At 39.8% G+C, this 26,900-nt stretch overlaps 1 protein-coding gene across 1 annotated transcript; it reads left to right on the top strand.

Moving 5' to 3' along the window:
* The first annotated feature begins 3,007 nt into the window (after positions 1 to 3,007).
* On the top strand, positions 3,008 to 16,501 carry SC5D (sterol-C5-desaturase). Its single transcript, XM_057750492.1, has 5 exons — positions 3,008 to 3,146; positions 8,515 to 8,732; positions 9,473 to 9,605; positions 11,217 to 11,317; positions 11,678 to 16,501. Exons 2-5 carry the CDS (start codon positions 8,523 to 8,525, stop codon positions 12,131 to 12,133), a joined length of 900 nt encoding a protein of 299 aa, XP_057606475.1. The 5' UTR covers positions 3,008 to 3,146; positions 8,515 to 8,522; the 3' UTR covers positions 12,134 to 16,501.
* Positions 16,502 to 26,900: the final 10,399 nt, after the last annotated feature.

The following is a 26,900-nucleotide window of genomic DNA, read 5'->3' as shown; positions in this document are numbered from 1 at the left end:
TACTTTTTAAATGTTTCAGCAACAAACCATTCTGGAACGGTTACCCTGTCAGAAAGGAAATAGTAGTAGTGTGATCAGAAAACCAACAAATATTTTATAGAGGAGGGAGAGAGAAATACACTTCATGTAAAACTTAAACATGCCTGGATAATGTGACGACGACATTTCTAAAATTGAGAAGGAAATGAATACGCAATAAAGTACACATATCTTTTAAAAATTTCTCTAGTCTTTTATAACCATGTGACCTACACCCAATTCAATGTGCATTCATCCTTATCTGGTCTTTCCAAAGCATTCTTCTTAATTTTCATAGAAACAACAATTCTTTTTCTTTGCAGACTCAAATTTTATCAATTTATGTAATTTAATTACATAATTATAAGTACAAGGAAAAGAAATAAATAAATGGGGAATAAACATAATCGACCCTTGGCAAGCATTCCACTCAAGCGATGGAAGCAGATATGTAGGAGCAAACCAAAGAGAAGGCTACTAGCTGTGAGTCTTCAGTATTTTCCAGGGATCAGTTGGCAGATCAGAAAGGAATTAAGAACATTAGTTAAGTGGACATCAGTTAGGAAGAGTTTCTTCTACTGTATGTACAGGTGTACTTTAATGGGGACAGAGATCATAGCATTCATCTAATTTTCAGAGGGATTTCTGACAAATGTACTATAAAGTTAAAATCTAATCCATGCGGCCCAGTTGAGAAATAAACACTTTCTCTCCCTATGATCTGCTTTTGGACATTTACCTCTACCTTTTTTTTGTATGCTCCTTTCCCCCTAAAAATTAACTTCATGCAAATAGATGTCTGTGAGCCAGTGGCCCCAGCAATTCATCAATATTCAGACTCCAAATCTCAGTTTAGAATCTTCCAAGTGAATGAGGCTCCTAATTCCACTCAAGTCAAATGCTCTCCCCTCTAAAAAGCTGACTCTGACGCTGCTGAGAACAGCCCTTACCAATTTTGGTCCCTTTACTCTTTTGTTTTGTTTTCTTCATAGCATCTATCCATCTATTTATTACTTGTTCTCTGTTTCCTCACTATTATATTAGCTGCACGAGGGCGGGGACTTTATTCTCTCAATAACCAATAGATCTCATGTGCATAGAACCATGTCTGGCACTTATCAGCCATTCCATAACTATTTATTGAATAAATGACTGAATGCTTTGTTCATGTGTTTTTGACCCAACCAGGAATGTAGGCAGGAATTGTAGCTTATCTCTGAATTCCTTGGCACTGGGTGGCTGGTATGGAACTTTGCAAACAATGAATAAGTAAACTATCCTGAAATTGTTTCTGGACAGAGAAAGCATATGGAAAAGCTGCATCCTAAAATGCTCTATTGACATATTTTTTAAAATTTTTTTCAAAAGACCTCCTGGGGTTAATTTATTACCACTTTGGGTTGCCAAGAGCAGGTGGCATAATCTCAAACCTTGGGAACCTTTAAGTTCCAAGAATAAAAGACTACTAATACATATTCAATGATAAAATTTTAGCTATTCAGGGTATTATATATATTTGAAGTTTGCTTTTAATAAAATTTCAGTGTCAGATTTCCCAATCTTTCAAGAGAAGTCTATTATTTTTTAAATTTGAAATTAATTCAGGTAAAGGGGATAAATATACTTGTAGACTAACCAATCACATAGGCAAGCTTTATCCCACAGCAATCACAAATTTGGAAACTTTGTACTAGGTAAACATCTTTAAACCACATTTTAATTTTCCCCAGAAATGAACGTAAAATCTTAATTTCAAAAATTAAAGGATGAAATAAGAATAATAACAAAGGAAACAAAAGTGAAGAAATGTGAATTAGAAAGGAGGTAATTTTACAATATATAAAATATCAACCCATTATATTGTACATCTGAAACTAATATATACTAATTTTAAAAAAAAGAAAGAAAGCAGGAGGGAAGCCACAGATATTTAAAACAATACTCATATAGAAGCTTTTCATGATTAGAGTCTAATAATTTCTCCGCTTACACTGCAGCAATTCTGATGGTCCTATAAGGAAACAAATGTTCTTTCCTAAACTTAGTCATCTCCCACTTTCCAGTATTTTCTTCTGTAGTCATCTCCCTTCTTTCCAGTATTTATCAGTTTGGAGGGAGCAAAATCAAAGAACTAGTCGCATTTTCTTCTGATGGTCAAATTCACTACAGCAGTGATTCCCAAACTGTATCAAACATTGGTATCAATCCAGGGTTCGTTGAACCCAGCTTCCTGGGGTCCTCCCAGAATTTCTGATCTAGCAGGTTGGGGTTGGTTCCCAAGAATTTGTATTCCCAGGAAACTAAACTGATTGAGCACTACTGGTTGGACTTTGAGAACCACTCCTCTGAGGCTTCCAGGAAGGTCTATTTACAAGGGTGACCACTGCAATTCATCTCTAGAAAAGCTAACAACTACAAAAGTAAAAACTACACACTCGCGCGGAAAAGCAAACCTCTAGGAATCTGTAGATATATTCCCTTTCAGTCTGCATCGATCTGCTTTATCTGTACTACGAAAAGGTTTCTGGCATGTCAGCGCCTACCGAAAACCGGTTCAGCCAATTTCTAGCCATTCAATGTTATAGAAAAAGACCAGGCTCGGCACTGAGAAATACGTGTTAGCAAGTTGTCTGAAAAATATTTGAGCCTCCTTCTCTTACGTAGAAAACGCTCCCGACGTCAAAGGAGACACCTAGTTCCCTCAAGGTAGAGCAAGGTTTGTAGGCATAAATAGCGTAAACCTGCTCCCTACGGGACTCTGAGCTACGCAAGCCTGCGCCAGCGCAACAACGAAGAAACAAATACAACCTGAAACTCCACCCCCCGCCAGCTTCGTACCTAAATCAGGTCCCGCCTCCCTTCACTCCTTGGGGGCGAGGGGGGGCGTGTCCGAGCGCGCGGCACCCACGTGACCGTTGAGAGCCGCGCGCGGCCAAGTCGCGCGATCTGCCGTCATATCAGCTTATGCCGCCGGCCTCTGATTGGCTGGCGGCGCCGGCCGCCCCGAGCGTGGGGTCAGGCTACGCCCTTGCAGACCTTGCCCACTGGCTGAGCGACGCGGTTCGCTAGCCGGAGCAGCCGGGGACCCGCAGGAACCGAACCGGGAGCCGGCGGCGGACCCGCTCTAGGTAGGGGTGACGGAGGGGCGGAGGAAGGAGAGCACACCTGAGCGGGACGCGAGAGGCGGGGAGGAAGAGGAGGGTGGAGAGACTTCGGCAGGACCCAGGAGGGGAAGTTGAGAGTGCGTCTGCCGCCTCGTCCAGCCTCCCGCGGGCGTTAGTTGACGGTCTCTTAGGCGTAAGGCTCGGGGCAGACGCTTTAGGGTGTCCGCGACGCTTGGCCCGAGGACTCCTGCGCTGGCCGGTAGCAGAGGCGGGCGGGGAGCCGGGTGTCCTGGAAACAGCCGGCTAGACGGGGGCTGTGACGGGGCGAGTGTGGGGCGCGAGGCGCGCGCGCCGGCCGGGGCTGGCTGGAGGCGGGCTGCCGCCGGAGACCTGCAGGTTACGGGCCTGTGCCCGGCCAGAGGGGGTATTTCAGGGCACAGGGAGGCCTGGACGTGGAAGAAGCAGATACGCGGGTGGGCCTGAAGAAAATGAAATGTTTGCTGTTGGCTCTTGCGAATGTCTTATCCAGGACGAGTGTGTCCACTGAACACTAATAAAAGCATTCTGCGACCGTTTCTCTCTGTTCTTGCGGGGATTTTTTTCTTTTCTTTTCTTTTAAGCGACGAAGGAATTAAGCTGAAGGACTGGTCATTATCTGTGCAAGCCCCAGTTTCTTCATTGTAATTAGGATGGAGGGACGGCAGTCCACGGTTTGAGAAGACAAGAAGAATAGGGAAATGATCTATTACTTTAGCATCCTAATAGGAAGAATCATATCTGCTAGCATCCCTTTGTAACAGCAGAGCGAATTTGGAGGTGGTATAGAAGATAGTTTCCAAACTGGGAGGTTTGTTGTATCCAAACTACCTGTCTTTATATCACCATTGATTTCTTTTTCTTTTTAGTTTGTAATGAAAAGCACCTAAAAATAAATGCATGATTCTTGCTCATTTAAGAATGCGTTCCCATTTATTGTGTAATATAATTAACACGGGATTATCAGAATTCCCTGTCTGCGTGTTTACACCAAAATATTACAGTGTAGTAGCTAAGAGAACAGGCTCTGGAATAGACATCCTAGCTGTTACTTATTTGTTAGTTACATTACTTAACAACTTATTTAAATATTCCTGCCTTCTTTTTCCCTACCTATAAGAGGGGGATTATAGGAGTACCTGCCTCATAGGGTTGTGAGAATCAAGCGAGGTGATACAAAACAGTGCTTCTTAAGTAACACCCGGTTTTCAAGACATGTTAGCTGTTATTATCTGTTCTTGTAAAGTAAAGCAGAATGACTCAAGTCATTTTAAGCCTGATTGTGTTTTATTGATAATTATGTTTTAAGAAAAGGTTTCTTTGTTTCAGTCAAGGTAAATTAATATGTTTCTGTTTGTTAGCAGTACTTAACTTAGGGTCTATAGAGCTGATTTTGGTGAATATAAACCCCTTAAAATTATATGCACAAGTATGTGAGCTTGTAGAATCACTGAAAGTTTAAAAATTTAAGGCGCTGAAGAGATAGTGATGAAGAAGCAGCAGAACTTGGTTAAAGCCCATGGATTTTGCAACCAGTGGGAGTGATCAGATTCCAGTTCCAGCACTTGTTTGCTTGATGATGCTGGGAATTTTCTGTGTCTAGCTTTCCTGTAAGATAAGAATAATACTAATACCTGATTTTTAGGGTATATCTTGAAAGAGTTGAATGAGTTAATAGATACAGTACCTGGTATATAGTAAATATTGATATTAGATATGAACAACTTTTTTTTTTAATCAGATGACATCTTTTTCTGCCTTAGGTTAAAGTAACTTTGACCCAGCTTTGGTTCCTGTAACAGTAGTAATAATAGCTCCTGTTGGCTGACAAGCTTCCAGGTGTCAGAAAGCGCCCCATCTCTATGTACTTCGTCTCTAAATCTTAGAACAATTCTATAATGTAGAAATGCATTCTCCATTTCACAGATGTGGGTTTGAATGTAAACTTCAAAATTGAATTGCAGTTTTGAGATCATAAATGTTAGTGATTTCAAACTTTTTTATGTTAGATGTCAGAAATACAGCAATATATTTGTAAATACCTAATTACTACATCCCACAAATAGAATTAATTGAAACCAAAATTCTGAAAACACTTAAAAACAGGTTTCATCTCACAGTATCTCAACTGCCTCCAGATGGACGGAGGTACATTTTCTCCTCCCTTCCAAGTGCTGGTTTACTGTTACAGCAGTTATGTACAGGGAATATGCAGATCAACACAACTTGCATGGTGTTCAGTTAAAAGCAAAATTAAAGAGTTTTTTTTTTAATAGTTAAGGACTGAGATCTTACTAAAGCTTTTACTTACATCGGATATTAAAGGTTGAATAAAGAAGATTCATGGTTAATGTCTGAGTTTATTTTGGTTACACAGTACTACATGGAATTAAGGATGTTTGGCAATATAGATAACATGCAAGACTGGTCCACCAACTCGTACCAACCATTAGTGGTGTGATAATATTCTTTTCAACTGTTAGGTTCTTCTTCAGTGTTTGTGTTTCTGGATTAATGTACTTGATCTACTGGTCTGTTCTTTATGACTTCAGCTTCAACTATCAATACTACTAGGCTCCCTTTTGAACTTCAGATTCATATTTGCATGTAGTCCACTGCTTCTGTCTAGGAGCCTAAATGAGCCACAGCAATTAGACTTAAGACCCAAACTGAACCCATCATTCCTTGCATCCCCACAGTCCCTGTTGCCCGCAAATCTGCTAGCTCCACAATATTCCGTTTTGGTTATCAGAACATCACCATGCATTCAGGCAAGGTAAAATCTCACAGTCAACCTAGATTTTGTTTTTCTTTCTTTCTTTTTTTTTTAATTGAAGTATAGTTGATTTATAATGTTTTGTTAATTTCTGGTGTACAGCAGAGTGATTCAGTTATATATATTCTTTTTCATGTTCTTTTCCATTATGGTTTATTACAGGATGTTGAATATAGTTCCCTGTACTGTACAGTAGGACCTTGTTGTTTATCCATTCTGTATATAATAGTTTGCATCTGCTAGTGCCAGACTCCCTCTAGATTTCTTCTTCTTTCACACTCCAGTATCTAATCAGTTATCAAGTCCCCTGGGTTATCTTACTTGCTAAGTCTCTGATCAATGTGTCTGTTCTCACAGCTATTGCCTGAGGTCAGGCGGTCATCTTCCTCCAGGTTAGTCTACCACAGGAGCAACCTAACTAGTCTCCCTGCTTCTCATCAGTACAGTATATTCCTAATGCAATGGTTTTTATGAAATATGGGTCTGATTATACCTCTTTCCTGATCAAAAGTCCTTAGTATCTCCCCAGTCATGTATGAGGGAAAGTTCAAATTCCTTAGCAGGGCAGCAGATCCAATAACAACAGCAGTCTAACACCAATTTCCTTTTACCAGGTTCATCCTCCAACACTTTTTCCCTCTGCCTCACCCCCTGTCACACTGCTCAGCATCCACCAGCCACATCCCCTGAGCCATGAATGTACCGTGACTTTTCCATGACTTTGCAGTTGTTATCTCTACTTGAAATAGCTATCCCTAACCTTTTTTTTTTTCTTTTCTGGTAATGTCCTTCAAAGCCCAAATCAAAGTACTTCACTATACAGCCTTCTATTGTAAGCTGAGGTAGTTGTGCTGTCTTTTCTAACTTTATACAGTTCGCATGTATATACCTTTATTATAGCACTTGTCATATTGATGTAACTATTCGTTACTATAGTTGCCTTACCTTGAAGATGGATTTAGACTATATCTTTTTAATCTTTGTATGCTCATCACCTAGTGTAGTGCTTGATGCTTAATTGTTGTTTGAGTGAATTAACAATATATGATGAAAGATGTATGTCAATATCTGGCATCTGCATTAGCTGATTAAACTTGTCTTTCCTTGTCAATGTGAGAAAAATGCTTGCAACTCATATCACAAACAAGGGGCTAAATGCCCTCATAAATAAAGAGCTTCTAGAATTTGGGGTTTTTTAATTATTTATTTATTTATTTATTTGGTGGCGTTGGGTCTTAGTTGCGGCACGTGGGCTCCAGGGCGTACAGGCTCAGTAGTGGCGTCACGTGGGCTCTCTAGTTTTGGCACAATGACTTAGTTGCCATGGGGCATGTGGGATCTTGGTTCCCTGACCAGGGATCGAACCTGCATCCCCTGCATTGGAAGGCAGATTCTTAACCACTGGACCACCAGGGAAGTCCCTAGGATTTGATTTTAAGAGACTAAAAACCCAGTGGCAATTTCCAGACTGGTTTTTTGTTATTATTGCTGTTGTTCAAAAGTTTTCATTATAGGTGAGAGGTGTTTAGAATACTGGACATGTTTCCCACTACAAGCAGTGCAGTGCAGAGTGAGGAAATGGGTCATAAATGGTAGAGTCAATGGTCAGCTCCCAAAAGCTGATCAGGAAGTTGCTGAACTATATGCAGAATCATGAATGTAGAATCGACTAAAGTTTTTCAAAGTTTAGGCATCTGGAGCAGGAGTTGGCAAACTTTTCCTTTGAACATCTAGATGATAAACATTTTGGGCTTTGTGAGCCTGCTGCAGTGACTCAACCCTGACTTTGTAGAGGTTGATTCATTGCGATAGAGACAGCATGGCTCACAAAGAGACACCGCCATAGACAGTATAGAAACATCTGGACATGGCTGTGTTCCAACAAAGCTTCTTTACAGCAACAGGCCCTGGGTTAGGCCTGTCAGCCACAGTTTGCCAGCCCCTGGTTGAAGGGGTGAGGAATAAATGCATCCTAGTTCTCAGTGCCAAGAATACATCTCTCTTTGTTTTGTCAGTGGGAGTGGCCTTTTCTTCTGTCACAGGAACAGACCGTCCCTGACTTCTATGGTTGTGGTCCCAGCATAGATACCTTTTAGGAAATTCTTCTTGAGTCTCAACACTGAAGCAAAAATCTCTGAAATACAAGTCCTTTTGGGAGAAGGATGCCACTAAAACTTGTAGCTGAAGAAGTAAACCATTTGCCTGAATACCTCGTGCTCTGTGTGCCACGTCTTACTATTTGTCATGTTGCCATAGGACATAGTGGAAGAGAACACTAAGATGCAGTTATATCTGGACTTATGCCACCTATCAGCTTGACCTTGGAGAAGAAACTTCGTGGGCCTCAGTTTCTCTAACTGAGCTTAGGTGTCCCCATTATAATATGAAGAGACTGGACTAGAGATGACATTGAAGATCCCTTCTGGCTCTAGAGATGTCATTTAGGGGATTCTGGTAGCAGCAGGCTTGTACTACATATGCTTATGAAGGCAGGAACTTTGTATATAGTTTTTCTGAAAAACTTTTGCTTTGAGAAGTGTCAGCATGGGTAAATAATTGTTGCGCATGTTTATCCTTTAGGGGCTAAGATGGATCTTGTACTCAATGCTGCAGATTATCATTTTTTTACACCGTACATATATCCAGCCACATGGCCAGAGGACAACATCTTCCGACAAGCTCTCAGTCTCCTGATTATAACAAATCTCGGTGCTTATATCCTTTATTTCTCCTTTGCAACACTGAGTTACTATTTTGTCTATGATCACTTATTAATGAAACATCCACAATTTTTAAAGGTAAGTGATTTTCTTACATATTCTTTAACTACTGTGACAGTAAAAATAACAATATGTATTTGTGAGATTTTCAGGTTAAACTGGTTATAACCTTTGGAGTTTCTGAAACTAGCCCCAAATGGGTTAGATATTTTTGGAAGGGCTAATCCCCTTTCTCCTTTCTTTAATTTAAACAGATAAATAAACTGTACTTTTTTTTTTTTTTTTTAAACTGTAAGCCTGGTCTTGCTAGACACATAGACAAAAATTTCTTTGCTGATAGTGATGGGTAAAAAAATGTGTACCTTTGTGTAATTGTTTCCGTATTTGACTTTCACAAACTAAAATACGCTTTTACTATGTTTTTTTACCAGATAATCCAAACTCAGTAGATTTATACTTGTTTACAGTCACTTTTCTATTTCAGTTATTTGTATTTGTCCATCACCACAGGGACTGGAAAAAAAAATAGAGACGGTTGAGTATGAAAGTTAATTATGAAAGAAAAGATTATTCTGTAAATAGAAGTTTGGAATAGAGATTTTGTGGGAAGGAGAAGAAGTTTCAGAATTTAAAATATTTGTTGCATTTGCTTGGTACAAAAGGAGTGTTTTTCTTACACTCATGCCCACATACTAACATTTTAGTAGAAGCAAGTTTTGGAGGTAAGCTCCTTCATATAAAAGAGATTTTAAAAATCCAATCCAGAACAACTTTATGCTAGTTTTGTGATTCATAAGTATTGGAAACTTCATTTTCAGAATCAAGTGTATCGCGAGATTATGCATTCTGTCCAGTCAATGCCGTGGATAAGCATCCCCACGGTCTCACTGTTCCTGCTAGAGGTGAGAGGTTACAGCAAACTGTATGACGGCATAGGAGAGTTTCCACATGGTGAGTACATAGTGTAGATGTTAGGCACAGATGGGTTTCTCTAAAGAACCAAATCTGCCTCTTTTTTTTTTTCTTTTAAAATAATTACAAAGTGTTCAGTTGTTTTCAGTGTGCTACTTTTATGCACTCATGTCTTGCCACAGGTGTGCGTTTCTTTAATTTCATCTATCAGCTTCAAAGTCTTCGTTGTAGATGAAATCATGCCCAGGGGAAGACTGGCGTGATCAGAACTAGAGCCTTGAATTTGTTTCTTATTATCTTTATTGCATTCAAACATTCAAAAAAAAAAAAAACCTCGAGTAGTACATGATATTTATAAAAATCAGAAAGCACAGATTTTTTTAAAAATCCATCATCCTGCTGCCTGGGAACTCAGACTCTTTTGATGTATACCCTTCCACTTTTCTATGCCTGTGCTACTTCGTTATTTACATTACAAAATTGAAACCCTTACTATGCATACTGGTTTGGACTCTGATTTTTTTCCTCTTAGCAATGTTTATGCCCATATTTTCATGTCAACAAACATTGACATTTTACAGTATATTATAGTATTGCATTGTAAGCCATCCACAGTTTATTTAAATGATCCATAATTTTTAGACCGTTAGACTGTTCTTGTTTTTCTATTATAAACAGTACCTCAGTGACTAAACTAAAGTTTTGTGAAATTCTAGAACTATTTCATCAAGGTACATTTCTAGAATCTAGTATTAGAAAATAAGAATAATAGTTGACATTTATGGTTAATATGTACCAGCTTCAGTTCTAAGCTTTTCATGTGTTATCAATCCATTTTATTCTATTAATTCTGTGAGGTAGGTACTGTTATTATACTCCTTTAGTAAGTGAGTAAATTAAGTGCACAGAGAGTTTTAGTAACTTGCCGAGCTCACTTAACAAATAAGTGGTGGATCTGGGACAGGAATCCAAGCTTGCTGGCATCAGCACCCCTGCTCTCTAAGTAAGAGGTTAGTTACTTAAAGGAGGGAACAAAAATTACACACCAGGGTGCTGAATTGGCTCGGCCTTGGAAAGTTCGAATTATGAATAAAAATAAAAGGACAGTGGGCATTTTTAGGTAGTTTGAGTAAAGGTACAGAGGTAAGACTTTGAAGATGTTGGGAGCATGTTGAGTGAACCAGCCTGGTTAGTACACGAGCAGATGAGGTTGGAAAGAGCAGAAGGGGTTGAGTTACTGAGTAAATGCTAGGCTTATGGTATTTCATGGGAAAATAAAATTCTGAGCAGGGGAGGTAATATGTAAAGATATGTTTTATGAAGATTAATATGAAGGAAAAATAAATAGCATTATTCTCCAGCATTTAAATGCTAAAGATGCCATAGGGGTATACTCTTTCTGTTTCATAAATATCCTCATAGTTTAAGAAATATTTTAGGTGGAACACTTCAAGTTTTTGAGAGGGAAATGAGCAGGTCCTAGAGAGTCAAGGGAGATGGAGGTTGTGATATATTGAATTAACCAAAGCAGATAGTTTACAGTGTTTGGGTCTAGAATCAAATTTTGTCTTCTTAGATGGACATGTCATAAGTAAACTCTGCCCCTGGGAACCAAGTCTTGATTCTGCCGTATCCTGTTGTCTCTTGTAGGCTGGTTTCAACTCATTGCCAGTGTACTGTCCTTCCTCTTTTTCACTGACATGCTGATATACTGGATTCACAGAGGCCTTCATCATAGAATTGTATATAAGGTAATAAGGTAGAGTCATTTGTAGGGAAAGAGACAATACACATTTCAGCAGCGTATAAGTATAAATCCTGTCTCTATTTTCAAGGACTTCATCTAGCTTATTAAATACCTAAGTAGCCTCAGTCATGACAGGTACCGAGCACATGTTGTTTGTGTCCTGCTTCATAGGTCTGGAGGGGCTGTATTAAAATCTTACTGTCTTGGAGTAAAGCAGGGAGGGAATTTTATCAAGTAAATTGCTAAACTCACAGGGATTTGTTTTTGAGTTAGGTCATTCCCACACCATGAGCATGGAACGTTCAGTCAACTGTTGCGCTGGGTAAAGCCTGTGGTGTTAATGTGGTCCTCTTTTCTTCTGTAGCGCTTACACAAACCTCATCATGTCTGGAAGATTCCGACTCCATTTGCAAGTCATGCCTTTCACCCTCTGGACGGCTTCCTTCAGAGTCTACCTTACCACATATACCCTTTTATCTTCCCCTTACACAAGGTAGTTTATTTAGGTTTGTACGTCTTGGTCAATATCTGGACAATTTCCATTCACGATGGGGATTTTCGTGTTCCCCAGATCTTAAAGCCATTTATTAATGGCTCAGCTCATCATACAGACCACCACATGCTTTTTGACTATAACTATGGACAGTATTTCACCTTGTGGGATAGAATTGGCGGCTCATTCAAAAATCCCTCCTCCTTTGAAGGCAATGGACCACTTAATTATGTAAAGAAGATGGCAGAAGAAAAGCACAACAGCCATGCAGGAAATGGTTGTAAAAATGAAAAATTACTCAATGGAGAGTTTACAAAGACTGAGTAGACTATTGCCCGATTATTAAACATTTTTAATCAAGGAAAATAATCTACATACAGACAGCCAGGAGGTATAGCAAGTGAACAGTATCATTTGAAAAATCAGCATTGTGGGTACAGCTGACGAGTGACCACAGTGCCATGAACACCATGATTTTAACGTCATGCTCAAAATACTGAACGTTGGTCTAAGGCACAAGTTGTGTCTTTCTAGCCAGCAGATCTGTGCTTTGTAGAGCCTCAACAACAATTTTTTAAAAGGTAGAGGATAAAATTTTGAGGTGACTAGGTTATGTCCTTTGGCCTTAATTCATCCACATTCATTAAGTAAAATTCATTGTGCTTAATGACATCAAGACTAAACACCATAACAAAGGAGTACTAATATGAAGATGGTTTCTTCTTTCCGGAATGATGAAGTATTCAGCATTGGTATGATAATGACTTCTTGTAGTACTTTGTTCACATGGAAATAGCAGTGTGAGAAAAAATCATGAAATAATGTACTGGCAGCTCAGTGACCTGATTAATAGCAGGTGTTACAGGGTTCTCATCTTCCTACACATAGAAAACTTATTCTCTGGAGACACTATCAACTATTACATTTTACTGATGAACAAATAAATTGGAATTTTAGAAAATATTGATACTACCATGATTTAATCCAGATCTGGGATTATTTAAATATTTTGATGGTTATTGTTTTCAACCATTATTAATAAGTGTAAAATTATGTGATTGAATGTATTTAAAAAGCGAAATTTGATGCCCAAATAATATATTTGACACCACTGATTTTTTAATTAAAGTGATGCACTGCACTTTTGATATGTTTCAAAGTTACAATCCTGTGATTTTCTGTAAAAGGAAACAATTGCCATATATTTAGGCCTATCACTGAAGATTAGCTTTGAAATCTTATTTCCCCTCCTCTTTCTTCACTTTTCCCCACTCCCTCTGCAAAAATTTAACACTTTCATAAGGAAATGTCATGTGTTGTAACATAAATATGTTGGGAAAATGTGGTTTGCAAAGGCATTCTCTAAGCTATTTATGTAAATCAATAAAAGTTGATTATGACTTATTAAAATGTGTCAGATATTGTTAGAGCACAAAGTATTCTTTGCACAAATTTTATGTCAACCTGAAACCACAGAAATGATGTGGGTTATCAGAACTTTTAGAATATCTCTAAATGTTTGATATCAAGGGGAGAAAGAGAAGGGAGTATCACTTTCTTCTTATTGATATATTTCACATCTTTTATAGATTTGAGTGTTTTAGCAAGAGACCAGTCATATAATTTAATGCTTGGAATCCAGAAGAAAATGTTTTCTTCTGTTTGAGTTCCTGTTACAGTGTTGCTTTACTTAAACATACCAGTATACCAGTTAGTATCTTGTAACTGGTAAATTCTGCTAAGTGCTTTTCACTAATCCCCATGGTCCCTGTGCTCCACTCTGCCCAAGAAAAAGAAGGAAATGAAGAAGTAAACTTTGTTTCCCATAATAATGAAAGTTATAATTTATTGAGCTTTTTGGTCAGGCACTGTTAAAAGTCCTTGATGTAAGGACACTGGAACCCAGTTGTGTAACATTTCTGAGGTTATTTATTTCTCTCTCATGTAAAGTCCAGCGTGGATGTTTCTGATCAGTGGACAATTTTGCACAGTCACCTGAGACCCAGGCTCCTTCCGTCTCGGGGCTCTGCTGTTCTCCTGGTTTACAGAGTCTTTGTTGAAGGAGCCTGTAGAGGAAGAGGGGAAAGTGCACGTAGAAAATTTGTATGGGTCCGGCCTGGGAGTTAGTTGTATATATCCCTTACCCGTGTTCCTTTGGACAAAACCTAGTCTTATGGCCCATCTAACTGGAAGAGATTCTAGAAAATGTGTGCAGCTATGTGCCTGGGAGGACAGGGTAACCAGTTGCTTGACCAGCTAGCCATTTTGCCCTTCCCATATAATTTATTTCCCTCTTTTTGAGGGTCCCAATAAAGGTATAGAAGGGATGAACGAGTTCAAAAATATTTCAAGTTATTCATGCACTGAATGTCTTAGTTATCTGAGTGTTCAAGTTTCCTTCAGATTCTTAATACTGTGTAGCTAAGAGAAAAGAAAGGATACAATTTATGGGGCGAGGGAAGCTTCCTCAAATGTCTTAGTAGTAATCAAACTAGTCTCTGCCCTCCCTCTTTTTTAAGTTCTAATCTTATTATGCAGTATTATGTTAGTAGTCCAACCACTTTTTTTTTTTGTACACAATCACCACATCATCCTGTTTTTCATTAGAGGAGTTCAGACAGCGTTCACAGAAGTGAGGATCTAAGTTGTTTCCCACGGGAGTATCAGGTGAAAGACTTTCCCCCTTGACTCTAAAACCTTTTGTCATTAGAGGATAGAAAGAAAAAATCAAGATTACATTTTCCACCTCTATGGTAAGAAATGGGAATGGATGGAAGTCTGGGTTTTTCATTATTGAGTCGTCATCTTTGTTCTCTCTGTCCCAGTCTCCCTGTCTCTGAATGCTGTCAATTCCCTACTCATTGCCCTGTATCATGATTTTTTTTTCTCCTCCCATCTTCGAGAAGGCAAAGATTGGCAGAGAATTATGAGTTCAGTTTTTGATATGTGGAGGCAGTTTTTGATATGTGCAGGCAGATTATTTCAATAGAGATAATTTCTGAGAGGAAGATGGAAATAGGGAGGCAAATCAGAACAAAGATTTTTTTGATACGTGCAGGCAGATTATTTCAATAGAGATAATGTCTGAGAGGAAGATGGAAATAGGGAGGCAAATCAGAACAAAGAGATTTGGGGTTAACCCAGTAAGAAGAAAAGTTTGAGACCCTGAGGTTGCCAAGGAGAGCATGAAAAATGGTATCTGAGGAAACCAGTTTAAGGGAAAAAGAGCTTCCTTGCTTTGTCTTCCTAACTTCTTCAAACTGGTAGTCATATCAGCATTTACTGCTTTCTATCATCTGTCATTATTACATGTATCCTATTTGTTCTAGACCCCACCCACATTCTTACAAAGTAGAGACCTCACGTGATTCATCCTTGTATTAAACCATGTGTCCTTACAGAATGCCCAAGACACAGTTGAGATTTGATAAATACTTTGCAGAATGAATTAATAAAATGGTTGAAATGTCATTCTCTTCAATAATTAATGAACCCCTACTAGATGCCAAACTCTGCACTAGGTACAAATATTTAATCTGCAGAATCTTAAATGCTGTCCTTTTAGCCAACCACTCATTTCTCATTTATTCATTAGCTGACATTTGCTGAGTGCCTTGAGGGAGTCAAAGGTGGGGAAGCAAAGAGGAATCAAAGATGGTCCCCACATCAAGGATAGACTCACTCCTTTTTTTCTCACTCAGAGTTGTACCTTCCACTGGAAACAAAACCCCCCGGTACCCTGGATTCTGAGTGTACGTGAATCAGTAATACATGTACTGACCAGGGGGTTGAATGAACCTGTGTGGAGTTATTACAAAATCTGTGTGGATACAAAAAAAGAACCTAAAAATTATTGGTTCATTACACCAAGAAAGGACAAACCTAGGAGGATATCAAATTCAGCTGGACTGTAATTCATCTCAGAGAAATTATAGAAGCTCAGCGCTTTAGAGTGAAACAATTTTGAGTCCTATCTCTGCCATTTACAGATGGTACGACCTTGGTTTCTCCACCTGTAAATTGATGAAACTACTGCCTACCTAATAACATTAAATGAGTTAGAAACACTCAATTAAATGTTAACAGAGCCTATTATTCATGTAAATTGTGCTTAACGCCTCTTCTTCCTAGGTTCAATGGTTATTGTCATTATACCTAGGATAAGCCCTCAGTAGAAATCAGTTGCATGGAGAAGAAAGCCTACATATTTTGACCATGAAATTGGAGGATAAAAGACATGAAGTGGGACTTTCTAGGTGGCGCAGTGGTTAAGAATCCGCCTGTCAATGCAGGGGACACGGGTTTGAGCCCTGCTCTGGGAAGATTCCACATGCCGCAGACCAACTAAGTCTGTGTGCCACAACTATTGAGCCCATGTGACACAACTATTGAAACCTATGCACCTAGAGCCTGTGTTCCGCAACGAGAGAAGCCACTACAATGAATAGACCCCGCTATCAGCAACTAGAGAAAGCCTATGTGCAGCAATGAAGACCCAACGCAGCTAATAAATAAAATAAATCTATTAAAAAAAAAAAAAAAGACATGCGGTGAACTAGTGGCGGGCTACAGAGAAAAATCATAAGTACAACGAAAATCAATTATCTACTGTAAATGTTCTTTATGAGAGTTGTAAGATCTCTAAATTTTTTGTTGCTAAATAATTTTTAAAATTCATTGCTATAAACTATAAGGCCAATCTATAAGATTTTCAGATAAAGTAGAAGAAACTTAACTTCCATAAAAACTGAATTTATTAAAGACAAGAAGGAAGTGTTGTGTGAACCATATTGTCTATGAGCTTTACTGTCAAAACACGATTTTGATATGGAAAGAAAGCTACTTAAAATAATTGCTTTAATCAATGTCTTTTATAAATATTAACTTTATTCAAATACATTTAAAACAGTTTTTTTAAAATCTCTTAGCTCAACTTGATCTTATTAAAATATAAATACAGTAAAATTTGTATAAAAATAAGAGAAATAACATTTTCATTTCTGTAACAACAAACTCATACATTTGACCAAATTCTCCTAAACGTTTATCAGCATTTCCACATTTGATTGATCACAGTCTCTTAAACATTTGATGAGAATTTAATGTGTTTGATTCATCCCCACAAAAGGCAGACGTGTACTGGACGGGTTTTTCTAAGCTCCTTTACAACTCATGGTTCAGATACACTCATACATAATCATACTTAAACACAAAATAGCACAGTGACAGCAACAGTCACTCAACTTTAAAATATTCATACTTCTTGTATCATTTTATGTCTTCATCTATTTTAAGATTATAATTTTACTCACTAAGCCATTTACTTAGATGAAAACGTAACCCTCTGATTACCAAAGAAACAAATAGAAACCTAGGAACTTAGTTCACATTCCAATATTTGACAGCAGTTGTTGGAGTCACATTTGCTTGCCCCTTCATTGGGATTTTTTTTCTTTTATTCAACCTAATAAAAGAGGTAAAGGAGGTAAAATTTACATACAATAAAAGGTACCCATTTTAACTTTACAGTTTAATGAGCTTTGACAAATGTGTACACCATGTAACCACCACCCCCGTTAAGACATAGAACGTTTTCTTCACCAGAAAGACCTTTGCAAACTCTCCCCAGCCCTAGGTAACCACTGATCTACTTTCTGTCACTGGAGATTTATTTTACCTATTCTAGAATTTCATATAAATTGAATCAGATAGTACGTACTCTTGTATTTAGTTTCTTTAGCTTACTGTGTTTTGAAATTCATTCATGATATAGCTTTTATCTGTAGTTTGTTCTTCTTAATTGCTGAAGAGCATATCACAATTTGTTTGTGTATCTCCTGATGGGTATTTGAGTTCTTCCTGATGTGAAGTGATTATGAACAAAACTGATACAAACATGTATACAAACCTTTGGATGGATCTTTCCCTTTCTCCTTGCTAAATACCCAGTAGTAGAATTGCTCGGTGCTAGGGTGGATTGTATGTTTAATTTTATAAGAAACTGCCAAACTGTTTTCCAAAGTGGTTGTACCATTTTACATTTCCACTACCAGTGATGAGAATTCCATTTCCTCCAGACCTCACTAACACTTAGTATTGTCATTCTTTATTTTTAGCCATTCCAGTGGGTGTGAAGTAGTGTTTCACTGTGGCTTGATTTGCATTTTTCTAGGACTAATGATGTTCTTATGCTTTTTGTTTTTTTTTTTATAGTTCTCTCATGAAGTATCTGTTCAAGTCTTTTGACCATTAAAAATTGGGTTATTTTTGTTCATATTACTGATTTTTAAGAATTCTTAACATATTGTCATCAATCCTTTGTCAAATATATTGAGGTATATATATATGTACATATATATATTATATACATATATATATATCTCAGATGTTAATTCCCATCTTCCCATCTATGGCTTGCCTTTTCATTTCTTTGTGTTTTGATGATGAAAATTATTTACTTTTGATTAAGACCGATTTGTCAGTTTTTGTCTTTCACAATATTACATTTTATGTCCTATCTAAGAAGTCTTTGCCTATCCCAAAGCAAGACTGGAATCTGGGGGAGTATTTTTGATAATAAATTCAAATTAGTAGTTATAGGCTTTTCATTCTTCCTCTGTCAGTTTTCATACACTGTTTTTCAGGAAACTTGTTCATTTCCTTTATCAAATTTATTGTCATAAAAGTTGTTTGTGACAGTCGCCTGTTACCCTATTGTTGCCAATAGGATCTGTAGTGATGTTTCTTTTTTAATTCCTGATATTGACAATTTATGTTTTCTTCTTTTTCTTGATCAGTGTTGCTGAGAGAATATGAATCTTACTGATCTTTAAAGAACCAGCTTTTGACTCTGTTGATTTTTCTCTATTGCTTGGCTTTGATTTCATTAATTTCTGCTTCTATCTTTTTATTTCCTTTTCTTTAGTTTGGGTTTATCTCCTTTTTGCCCCCTAACAACTTCTTATTTTTTTTAAGATTTTTTTTGATGTGGACCATTTTTAAAGTCTTTGTTGAATTTGTTACAATATTGCTTGTCTTATGTTTTGTTGTTTGGGCTGAGAGCCATGTGGGATCTCAGCTCCCAGACCAGGGATCAAGCTGCACCCCCTGCACCGGAAGGCAAAGTCTTAACTACTGGATTGCCAGGGAAGTTCTGCCCCCTAACTTCTTAAGGTAGAAACTCACATCATTGATTTATTTTTTCCTTTACAAGTATAAACATTTAAAGCCACAGAATTCCCTGACTCCTGCTGACTGGATCCCACAAATTTTGATACGTTGTGTTTTCATAATTACTTAGTTCAAAGTATTTTCTATGTTTAATGAGATCAGCTACTTTGTGCAATACCTTGTGCACATCCCCTTACATACATTATCTCATTTAATTTTCACCAGATTGGCACCAGTCCTGGAATGCCACAGGCTAGGCAGCTAGCTGGGTGGGGACACAACCCCACCTATTAGCAGGCCAGCTAGCTTCCTTAGAATCCCTTGAGCCCCCAGCCTCCCTGGGACCCAGCCCAACCCACCATGGGGCCCAGGACCTGGCCCCAACCACCAGCAGGCCAACACTAGCCCTGGGACCCAAACTCAATCACCAGTGGGTGGACAGCAGCCCCAGAAGCCCCTGGGCCACACCCCTTCCCCCAGCAGCAGGCCAACACTAGCGCTGGGACCACCGTGGCGCTGCTAGCTTTGTCAAAACCCAATGTGCTCACCAGTGGGCTGGCACCAGCCCCAGGACTCCCTGGTCCTAGCCCCACCCACTTGCAGCCAATTCCAACCCTGGGACCCCCAGGGCCCTGCAGCCGGAGACCAGGGGATCTGGTTCCATCCACCACAGGGTCAACACTAACCCTGTGTCCCCTTGGGCCCCAGTGGGTGGAAACCAGTTCTGGGTCCCCCACCCAGCAGCCAAAGAGCCCAGGACCCAGCTCCACCCATCAGTAGGCAAGCACTAGCCTCTAGACCTGGCCTTACCCACTAGTGGGTGGGCACCAGCTTCAGGAGCACAGGGCTCTGGCCCTATCCACCAGTGAGCTGACACCAGACCCAGACCATCGTGGCACTGCAGCCAGCCATGTTAAGAATCAGGCCCACCCAACAGCAGACCAGCAACAAAAGAGGGAGTTTCTTGGCTGTATAGCCAGCCCCACCAGGATCTGGCCCCACCCAGAAGAGAACAGCAGCCTCCACACAAGGCAAAGCCTGGCAACCAGCCAGGCCAGGGCCCAGCAACACCTGCAAGTGTGCCCATAGTAGCCAGCCCATCACAACAGTAGGACCCATGCAGCCTGCATGGAAGTCAACTCTAAAGCATATAGCTCTGGTGACCAAAGGGGACTGCGCTGCTGGGCCCCATAGGACGTTTCCTACAGAAGTCATTTCTCCAAGGTTGGGGAAATGCAACCCACCTATGTACCAAATACAAAGAAATAAAAACAGTGAATTAGCCAAAATGCAGTGACAGATATGTTCCAAACAAAGGAACAGGATAAAACCACAGAAGAAGAACTAAGTGAAGTAGAGATAATCTACCTGAGAAAGAGTTCAAGGTAAAGATGGTAAAGATGCTCAAAGAACTTGGGAGATGAATGTATGGACAAAGTGAGAAGTTAGAAGTTTTTAACAAAGAGTTAAAAAATATAGGGACTTCCTAGGTGGCGCAGTGGTTGAGAATCCGCCTACCAATGCAGGGGACATGGGTTTGACCCCTGCTGCAGAAAGATCCCACATGCCGTGGAGCAACTAAGCCCGTGTGCCACAACTACTGAGCCTGTGCTCTAGAGCCCAAGAGCCACAACTGTTGGGCCCGTGTGCCACAACTACTGAGGCCCACATGCCTGGAGCCCATGCTCCACAACAAAAGAAGCCACCACGAGCCCAGACACCACAATGAAGAGTAGCCCCCACTTGCCACAGCTAGAGAACCCCGTGAGCAGCAATGAAGACCCAATGCAGCCAATAAATAAATAAATTTATAAATATATATATACATTAAAGAGTTAGAAAATATAAAGAAGACCCAAACAGAACTGAATGATACAATTACTGATATTAAAAAATACACTAGAAGGAATCAACAGTAGATGAGATGATACAGAGGAATGGATCAGTGAGCTGGAAGTCAGAGTAGTGGGAATCACTGAAGCTAAACATAAAAAAGGAAAAAGAATTTTAAAAGCCTGAGGACAGTCTAATAAGAGACTAAGACAACATCAAGAGTATGAACATTCACATTATAGGAGTCCCAGAAGGAGAAGAGAGAGAGAAAGGGGCAGAGAACATATATTGAAGACTTCCCTCACCTGGGAAAGGAAACATCCAGGTCCAGGAAGCACAAAGAGTCCCAAACAGGATCAGCTCAAAGAGGAACACACCAAGATACACTGTAATTAAAATGGCAAAAATAAAGCTAAAGAGAGAATATTAAAAACAGCAAGGGGAAAGCAAGTTATATACAAGGGAACTCCCATAGGGCCAACAGCTGACTTTTCAGCAGAAATTCTGCAGGCCAGAAGGGAGTGGCATGATATATTTAAAGTGATAAAAAGGGAAAGCTTATAACCAAGAATACCTGGCAAGGCTTTCAATAAGATTTGAAGGAGAGATCAAAAGTTTTACAGATAAGCAAAAGTTAGAAGAGTTCAGCACCACCAAATCAGCTCTACAAGAAATGTTAAAGGGACTTATCTACGTGGCAAATAAAAAGCCATACCTAGAAATATGAAACATACAAAGAGATAAGGTAAATTATTCAATGTCACATTGAGAGTTTGTAGGCTGGAATGATAACGCTAGTGAGAAGGTTAAGAAAAAGGCAAAATATCATAAACTGGGTAAATTCCCTCTAAACCAACTATGCTAATAATATCACACAGGGCAGCTCCAATTGTAAACTTTTTTTGCGATGCTGCAGGTGTGGGAAAAGTAATGCCTTGATTTATTTATTTTGCAGTTATGGGTAGTTCTTACAAAATTCTATCATTCGAAGTCCCATCCTATATCATACTTAGATTATCATACAAAGTAAAGTAAGCCAGAGAGAGACAAATACCATGTGATGTCACTTATATGTGGAATCTAAAATATGACACAAATGAACTATGCATGAAACAGAGGCAGACTCACAGACATGGAGAACAGACATGTGGTTGCCAGGGGGGAAAGTGGGTAGAGGAGGGATGGAGAGGGAGTTTGAGGTTGGCAGATGCAAACTAGCATATACAGAATGGATAACCAAGGTCCTACTGTACCGCACAGGGAACTATATTCAATCTCCTGTGATAAACCATAACAGAAAGAATATGAAGAAGAACGTGTATATTGTGTATAACTGAATCACTTTGTTGTACAGCACAAATTAACACAACATTGTAAGTCAACTATACTTCAATAAAAAATAAATAAAATTTTAAAAATAAAATGGTGGGATAGGGGGGAAAAAAAAGAAATTAGGTGCTTCCTGATAAAGAAAGGTCTATGTTGGGCCCAACCTTAGAACTTAGTCGGGATGAAGAATGAAGATTCAAAGGGATGAGGAAATGTTTTCTCTCTTCCTCCACCTTTTTCTCAGCAATTCAGTCCTGTAACCGTCAGGGTCAGGGAGGGAAGACCCCATGTCGTGGACAGTCTGGTTGCAGGCACTGGAGTTCCAGAAGTTTGAGGAGGGATTTGTGGTCCCTGCATGGTTCAGTATATCCATTATATTTCAAAATAAAGTTTCAGCAGATATTGGATTGTTTTTTTTTTTAATAATGCATGTAGAGCTCACAGGGTGCTTTTAGAGAAGGTGGTTGAGGAAGGCCTCTCTGAGGACATGACATTTGAACAGAGACTTGGATGTAGAGAGAGAGAGGAAAAAGCCATGTGGTGTCTGGAGAAGAGCGTTCAGGGCAGGTCTTTGATGTGACCTGAGCCTGTTAAGAGCTGGCAAGTTTGTAGAACTGGGAGGAAGTTTATAAGGACAGAGGTAAGGAAGTGAGGAGGCCAGAAGAGGGACAAGGTGCACCCAGGTTGCCTGAAATACAGAGGAGTGAGGACCAGGGCCTGTGAGTGAAAAGAGAAAGAATTCGAGGTACAATGTTTGATGACAGTGCTGCAGTGTTGGATCAGTCCCAGTAGCAGAGAAATCTTATCGGTAATCAAACACCTGGGTCTTGGCTTGGATCACTGAATAACTAAGCTCAGCTAACTTACCTGTCCAGGTCTTTGTTCCTTACCTGTCAAAGGAAGGGCCAAACTTTCAATCTCTTCCTTCTTTCATGAAATGGTCTTACATATTAGACATTAAATATGTGAATGAATGTTGATAACTGTGCAAAACACAGATATGAAAGTGACAGTGGCTCTGAAAGGCTGGACTAAATGTAAAGGTAATTTGGGATGAATATTCTTTGTTATAGATCCTGCAATTGTGTTCTTTCCCGTGGTTTTCTTCCCCCCTCCCCTGTTTTGTTTTATTTTGTTGTTTTTTCTGGTTGAGGCTGAGTAGTTTCTGGGATCTGACTGTAGGTGGAGCAGTTATACTTTTCCCCACATTACAGCAGGAAAAGCAGGAGCACCCACCCTTCATGTCTAGACAGAGGACGTGCATGGAATCATAAACTCTTCGGACAAGAGGGCTCTGGAAAGGTCATCTACTCCCTCTCGTGTCTTTAGAAAATCTTGCTGCTCAATCAGCCTGGTGAAGATGCACCTTCCCTGCTATGTTCCTTTTAACTGCATTTAAAGCTCCACTGTTCCATTCCCAGCCATGTATTTTAGGATCAACAACAAACTACAACAAACGACAACCTCCAAATAAAATCCAGTGTGTGCCCGTGCACACAAAATCCAGCCCTTTGCCCGTAGGACTATCTACCCTCCTTGGTGCTGCTAGAGATCAGGGTGGCTCTCTACATTCTGATGGATGAGTAAATGCCACCTCTGGATCCTCATGAAACATTTTGTTTATCTTAGATTGAGATTTCCCAGTATTCTGGGTCCTGCTATAGAAGGAGAAAATGTCAGGCAAATATATTTACAAAATGGCAGGACTGAAAATCAGTAGGGCAAGATCTGGACAGAAGCAACATCTCCCAGGCCCCAGGAGGACCCCATCCCATCACTTGCCACTCACCCAGAAGCAGGTATATGAAAAGATGTTTTTCAATTATATGAAACTAGTATACTCCTAGAAGTTTTTCTGTGGACTTCATGTCTGCATATCTCATCCTGTTTCTCCATTAGAAATCACAGTGTTTCCCCCTCCTTTGAAAAAAGTCTAGGTCTAAGAGTTAATAAATTTAAGGGTATATTTATTTAAGGATATATTAAATATTTAAGGGTATATTAAATTTTTTAAATATTTAAAGGACAATGTTTTCATGATCAGCTATTAATCATAATATTCCAAGGTTCTGTAAGTAGGTTACAGAACATATGTGCAAACCACCCAGCGTGACTAAAGGGAAAGAAAGCCAGGAGTTATTTGAATTAGATGTTAGACACCTTCTCAATTACACTCTTACTCAGTGTTCTACAGCAGGAGAGTAGCACACCTGCCTTTGGTGCTGCCGCCTTTTCCTCTCCAATTTTATACAAGTGCTTAATTGTTTTGCATGAACAGGTTGGTTTGGAAGCACAGTTGATTCACAGATGGGAGAACACAAGGACCATCTTCCTGAAGGGATGTGAAAATTCTCAGATATGTTCAGATAATGCTATTATCATTTAGGTAAATTTGTTCATTCAGCTAGAACATAGTTGTGAGCACCTAATGTATATTGGGCCTTGGGTTAGGAGGTGGGAAAAAAGCAGTGAACAATTAAACGTGAATGTCAAAAAAATATAGTGGATATTTTTATAGGAACTGTACAGAAGTCAGCAGGACCTAACCTAGCCTGGAGGTGAGGGCAGGTCTCCCAAAAGGATGCTATACTTAGCCAGAGACCTGAAGGGGACAGGTGGGTGGCCCATTGGAGGAGGGCTCCAAGTAGAAAGAACTGGATGGAGAAAGGTTGGGGTTTGAAAGAGCATGGACCATTAGAGACATTGAATGTGGTCTAGCACGGCAGGAATACAGAATTCCAAGAGGACACTGGAAAAAGACTGAGGCTGAGGATTTCCTGGTGACGCAGTAGTTTAGAATCTGCCTGCCAATCCAGGAAGATCCCACATGCTGTGGAGCAACTAAGCCCATGTGCCACAACTACTGAGCCCGTGCACCTAGAGCCTATGCTCCGCAACAAGGGAAACCACCACAATGAGAAGCCTGTGCACTGCAATGAAGAGTCGCCCCCACCTGGCACAACTAGAGAAAGCCTGCATGCAGCAAGACCCAACGCAGCCAAAAAATAAATAAAATAAATAAAATTTGTGTTTTAGAAAAAAAAACCTGGACTTCCTAGGTGGCGCAGTGGTAAAGAATCCATCTGCCAAGGCAGGAGACATGGGTTCGAGCCCTGCTCTGGGAAGATTCCACATGCCACGGAGCAGCTAAGCCCGTGCGCCATTAAAAAAAAAAAAAAAAAGCCTGAGGCCAGAGTGCCAGGTAAGACAAATCCTGGGGGGCTTTTTTGACCAGCAAAGAGGTTTGGAACTGGGGGGCTTTTTTGACCAGCAAAGAGGTTTGGTTTTATCCTAAAAGCAATGGAACACATTGATGAGTGTATTCCGTGAAGTAATAGGATAAGATCTGTGTGTGACAAATGTAACGCTGCCTGCTGTGTGAATGAATGGGCGACAGGGGGATATAGACTTGAAAGCAGCATATAGATGTTAATAAAAGTCATGAGAAAGATGGCCTAGAGAGTGGGTGCTGAGTGGGAAAGGGGCCAAGGACGGAATCCTAAAGGATATTTGAAGGACAAGCAGAAAGAGAATAAGGAGGAGGAGGAGGAGAAGGAGAAGAAGAAGGGGGAGGGGGAGGAGAGGAAGAAGAGGAAGAAGGAGAAAAAGGAGAAGAAGAAGAAGAAGGAGAAGAAGGAGGAGGAGGAGGTGGGGGAGGAACAGGAATTGGGGGGAGGGGGAGAAGGAGAAAAAGAAAAAGGAGGGGGAGGGGAGGAGGGCGGGTTGGGGGGGGAAACCAGTAAAGGAACTTGGAAGGAGCCAGAGACAGGAGGTTATCCAGGAGAACATAGCTCTGCAGGAGCCAAGGTAAGAGACTGCTTCAAAAAGAAGGAAACTGTTGGTAATGACAAATGCTGCCCAGCAGCCAAGTAAAGTAAGGCTGGAGGAGCATTTAGCACAGGGAGGTCATAGGTAAGCTCCTTGCAGCCAGTCTCGGGAGTACGGTGGGAGCAGGAGCTAGACGGCAGTGGGTACACAATGAATGGTTGGTGAGGGCATGCATTTCACAAAGCAAAGCTCTAAATTTGGGGAAAAGGTTAGAGCCAGTAGTGGGTGGCAGGGGATTGGGTCAAAGTGGATTGAGTGGCAGGGGATTGGGTCATATTACAAATATGAGTAATTTGAAGGATATTTAAGTAACAAAGGAAATGACAGACTGAGTGGACGGGATTAAAGGAGATCCAGATGGAGGTTATTGAGGAGGCTGAGATTCAGGGGACAAGTAGGGCAGTAGCTGAGGATGGGAGGAGGAAGGACCCTCTGCTGTCACAGGAGGGAAGGAGGGGAGAATGGGCATGCAAACTGGGATGTTTGTGGGTTTCGTGGCAAGGATTTGAGAGTGTTCAGGTCTGATGACTCATTTTCTTTGTGAGGAAAAAAAGGAATAAGGGTACCTTTTTTGATATACTCGTTGTGAAGGTTTAAAATCCTAGTTGAAGAGTTTTTAAAAAGTATTCTTGAAGTTGAAGGAGAGAGAGAAAATTCTTAAAAAACAGTATTATTTACTTAGTATTGTATTTTTAAAAACAAATTTAGACTAATGTAATTCACAGTCAAGACAGAGTTTGAAACTAAGAAACACTGTGAAATTATGCTTTTAACAGTTGATGGTGGGTGCACTAAAGAGATAAAGTCAAACTAAAATTGTGACTTACTCTAACAAACATTTTATGATCAAATCTAATGGTCAGATGAATTCAAGCACTTCATCTTATACATCTGGACTTAATGTGTTTTCTTTGAGCAGTTGAATGAATACATA

This window comes from Hippopotamus amphibius, chromosome 9, assembly GCF_030028045.1.
Source record: "Hippopotamus amphibius kiboko isolate mHipAmp2 chromosome 9, mHipAmp2.hap2, whole genome shotgun sequence".
NCBI classification, from domain to species: Eukaryota; Metazoa; Chordata; class Mammalia; order Artiodactyla; family Hippopotamidae; genus Hippopotamus; species Hippopotamus amphibius.
This window is presented reverse-complemented; position numbering and strand designations above follow the sequence as displayed.

Bases quoted from the DNA above. Each gene is read 5' to 3' on its own strand.
- SC5D (XM_057750492.1), top strand. From the start codon at position 8,523: ATGGATCTTGTACTCAATGCTGCAGATTATCATTTTTTTACACCGTAC. The intron at 9,606-11,216 runs GTGAGTACATAG...TGTCTCTTGTAG, and splicing joins CATAGGAGAGTTTCCACATG to GCTGGTTTCAACTCATTGCC. The intron at 11,318-11,677 runs GTAATAAGGTAG...TTTCTTCTGTAG, and splicing joins ATCATAGAATTGTATATAAG to CGCTTACACAAACCTCATCA.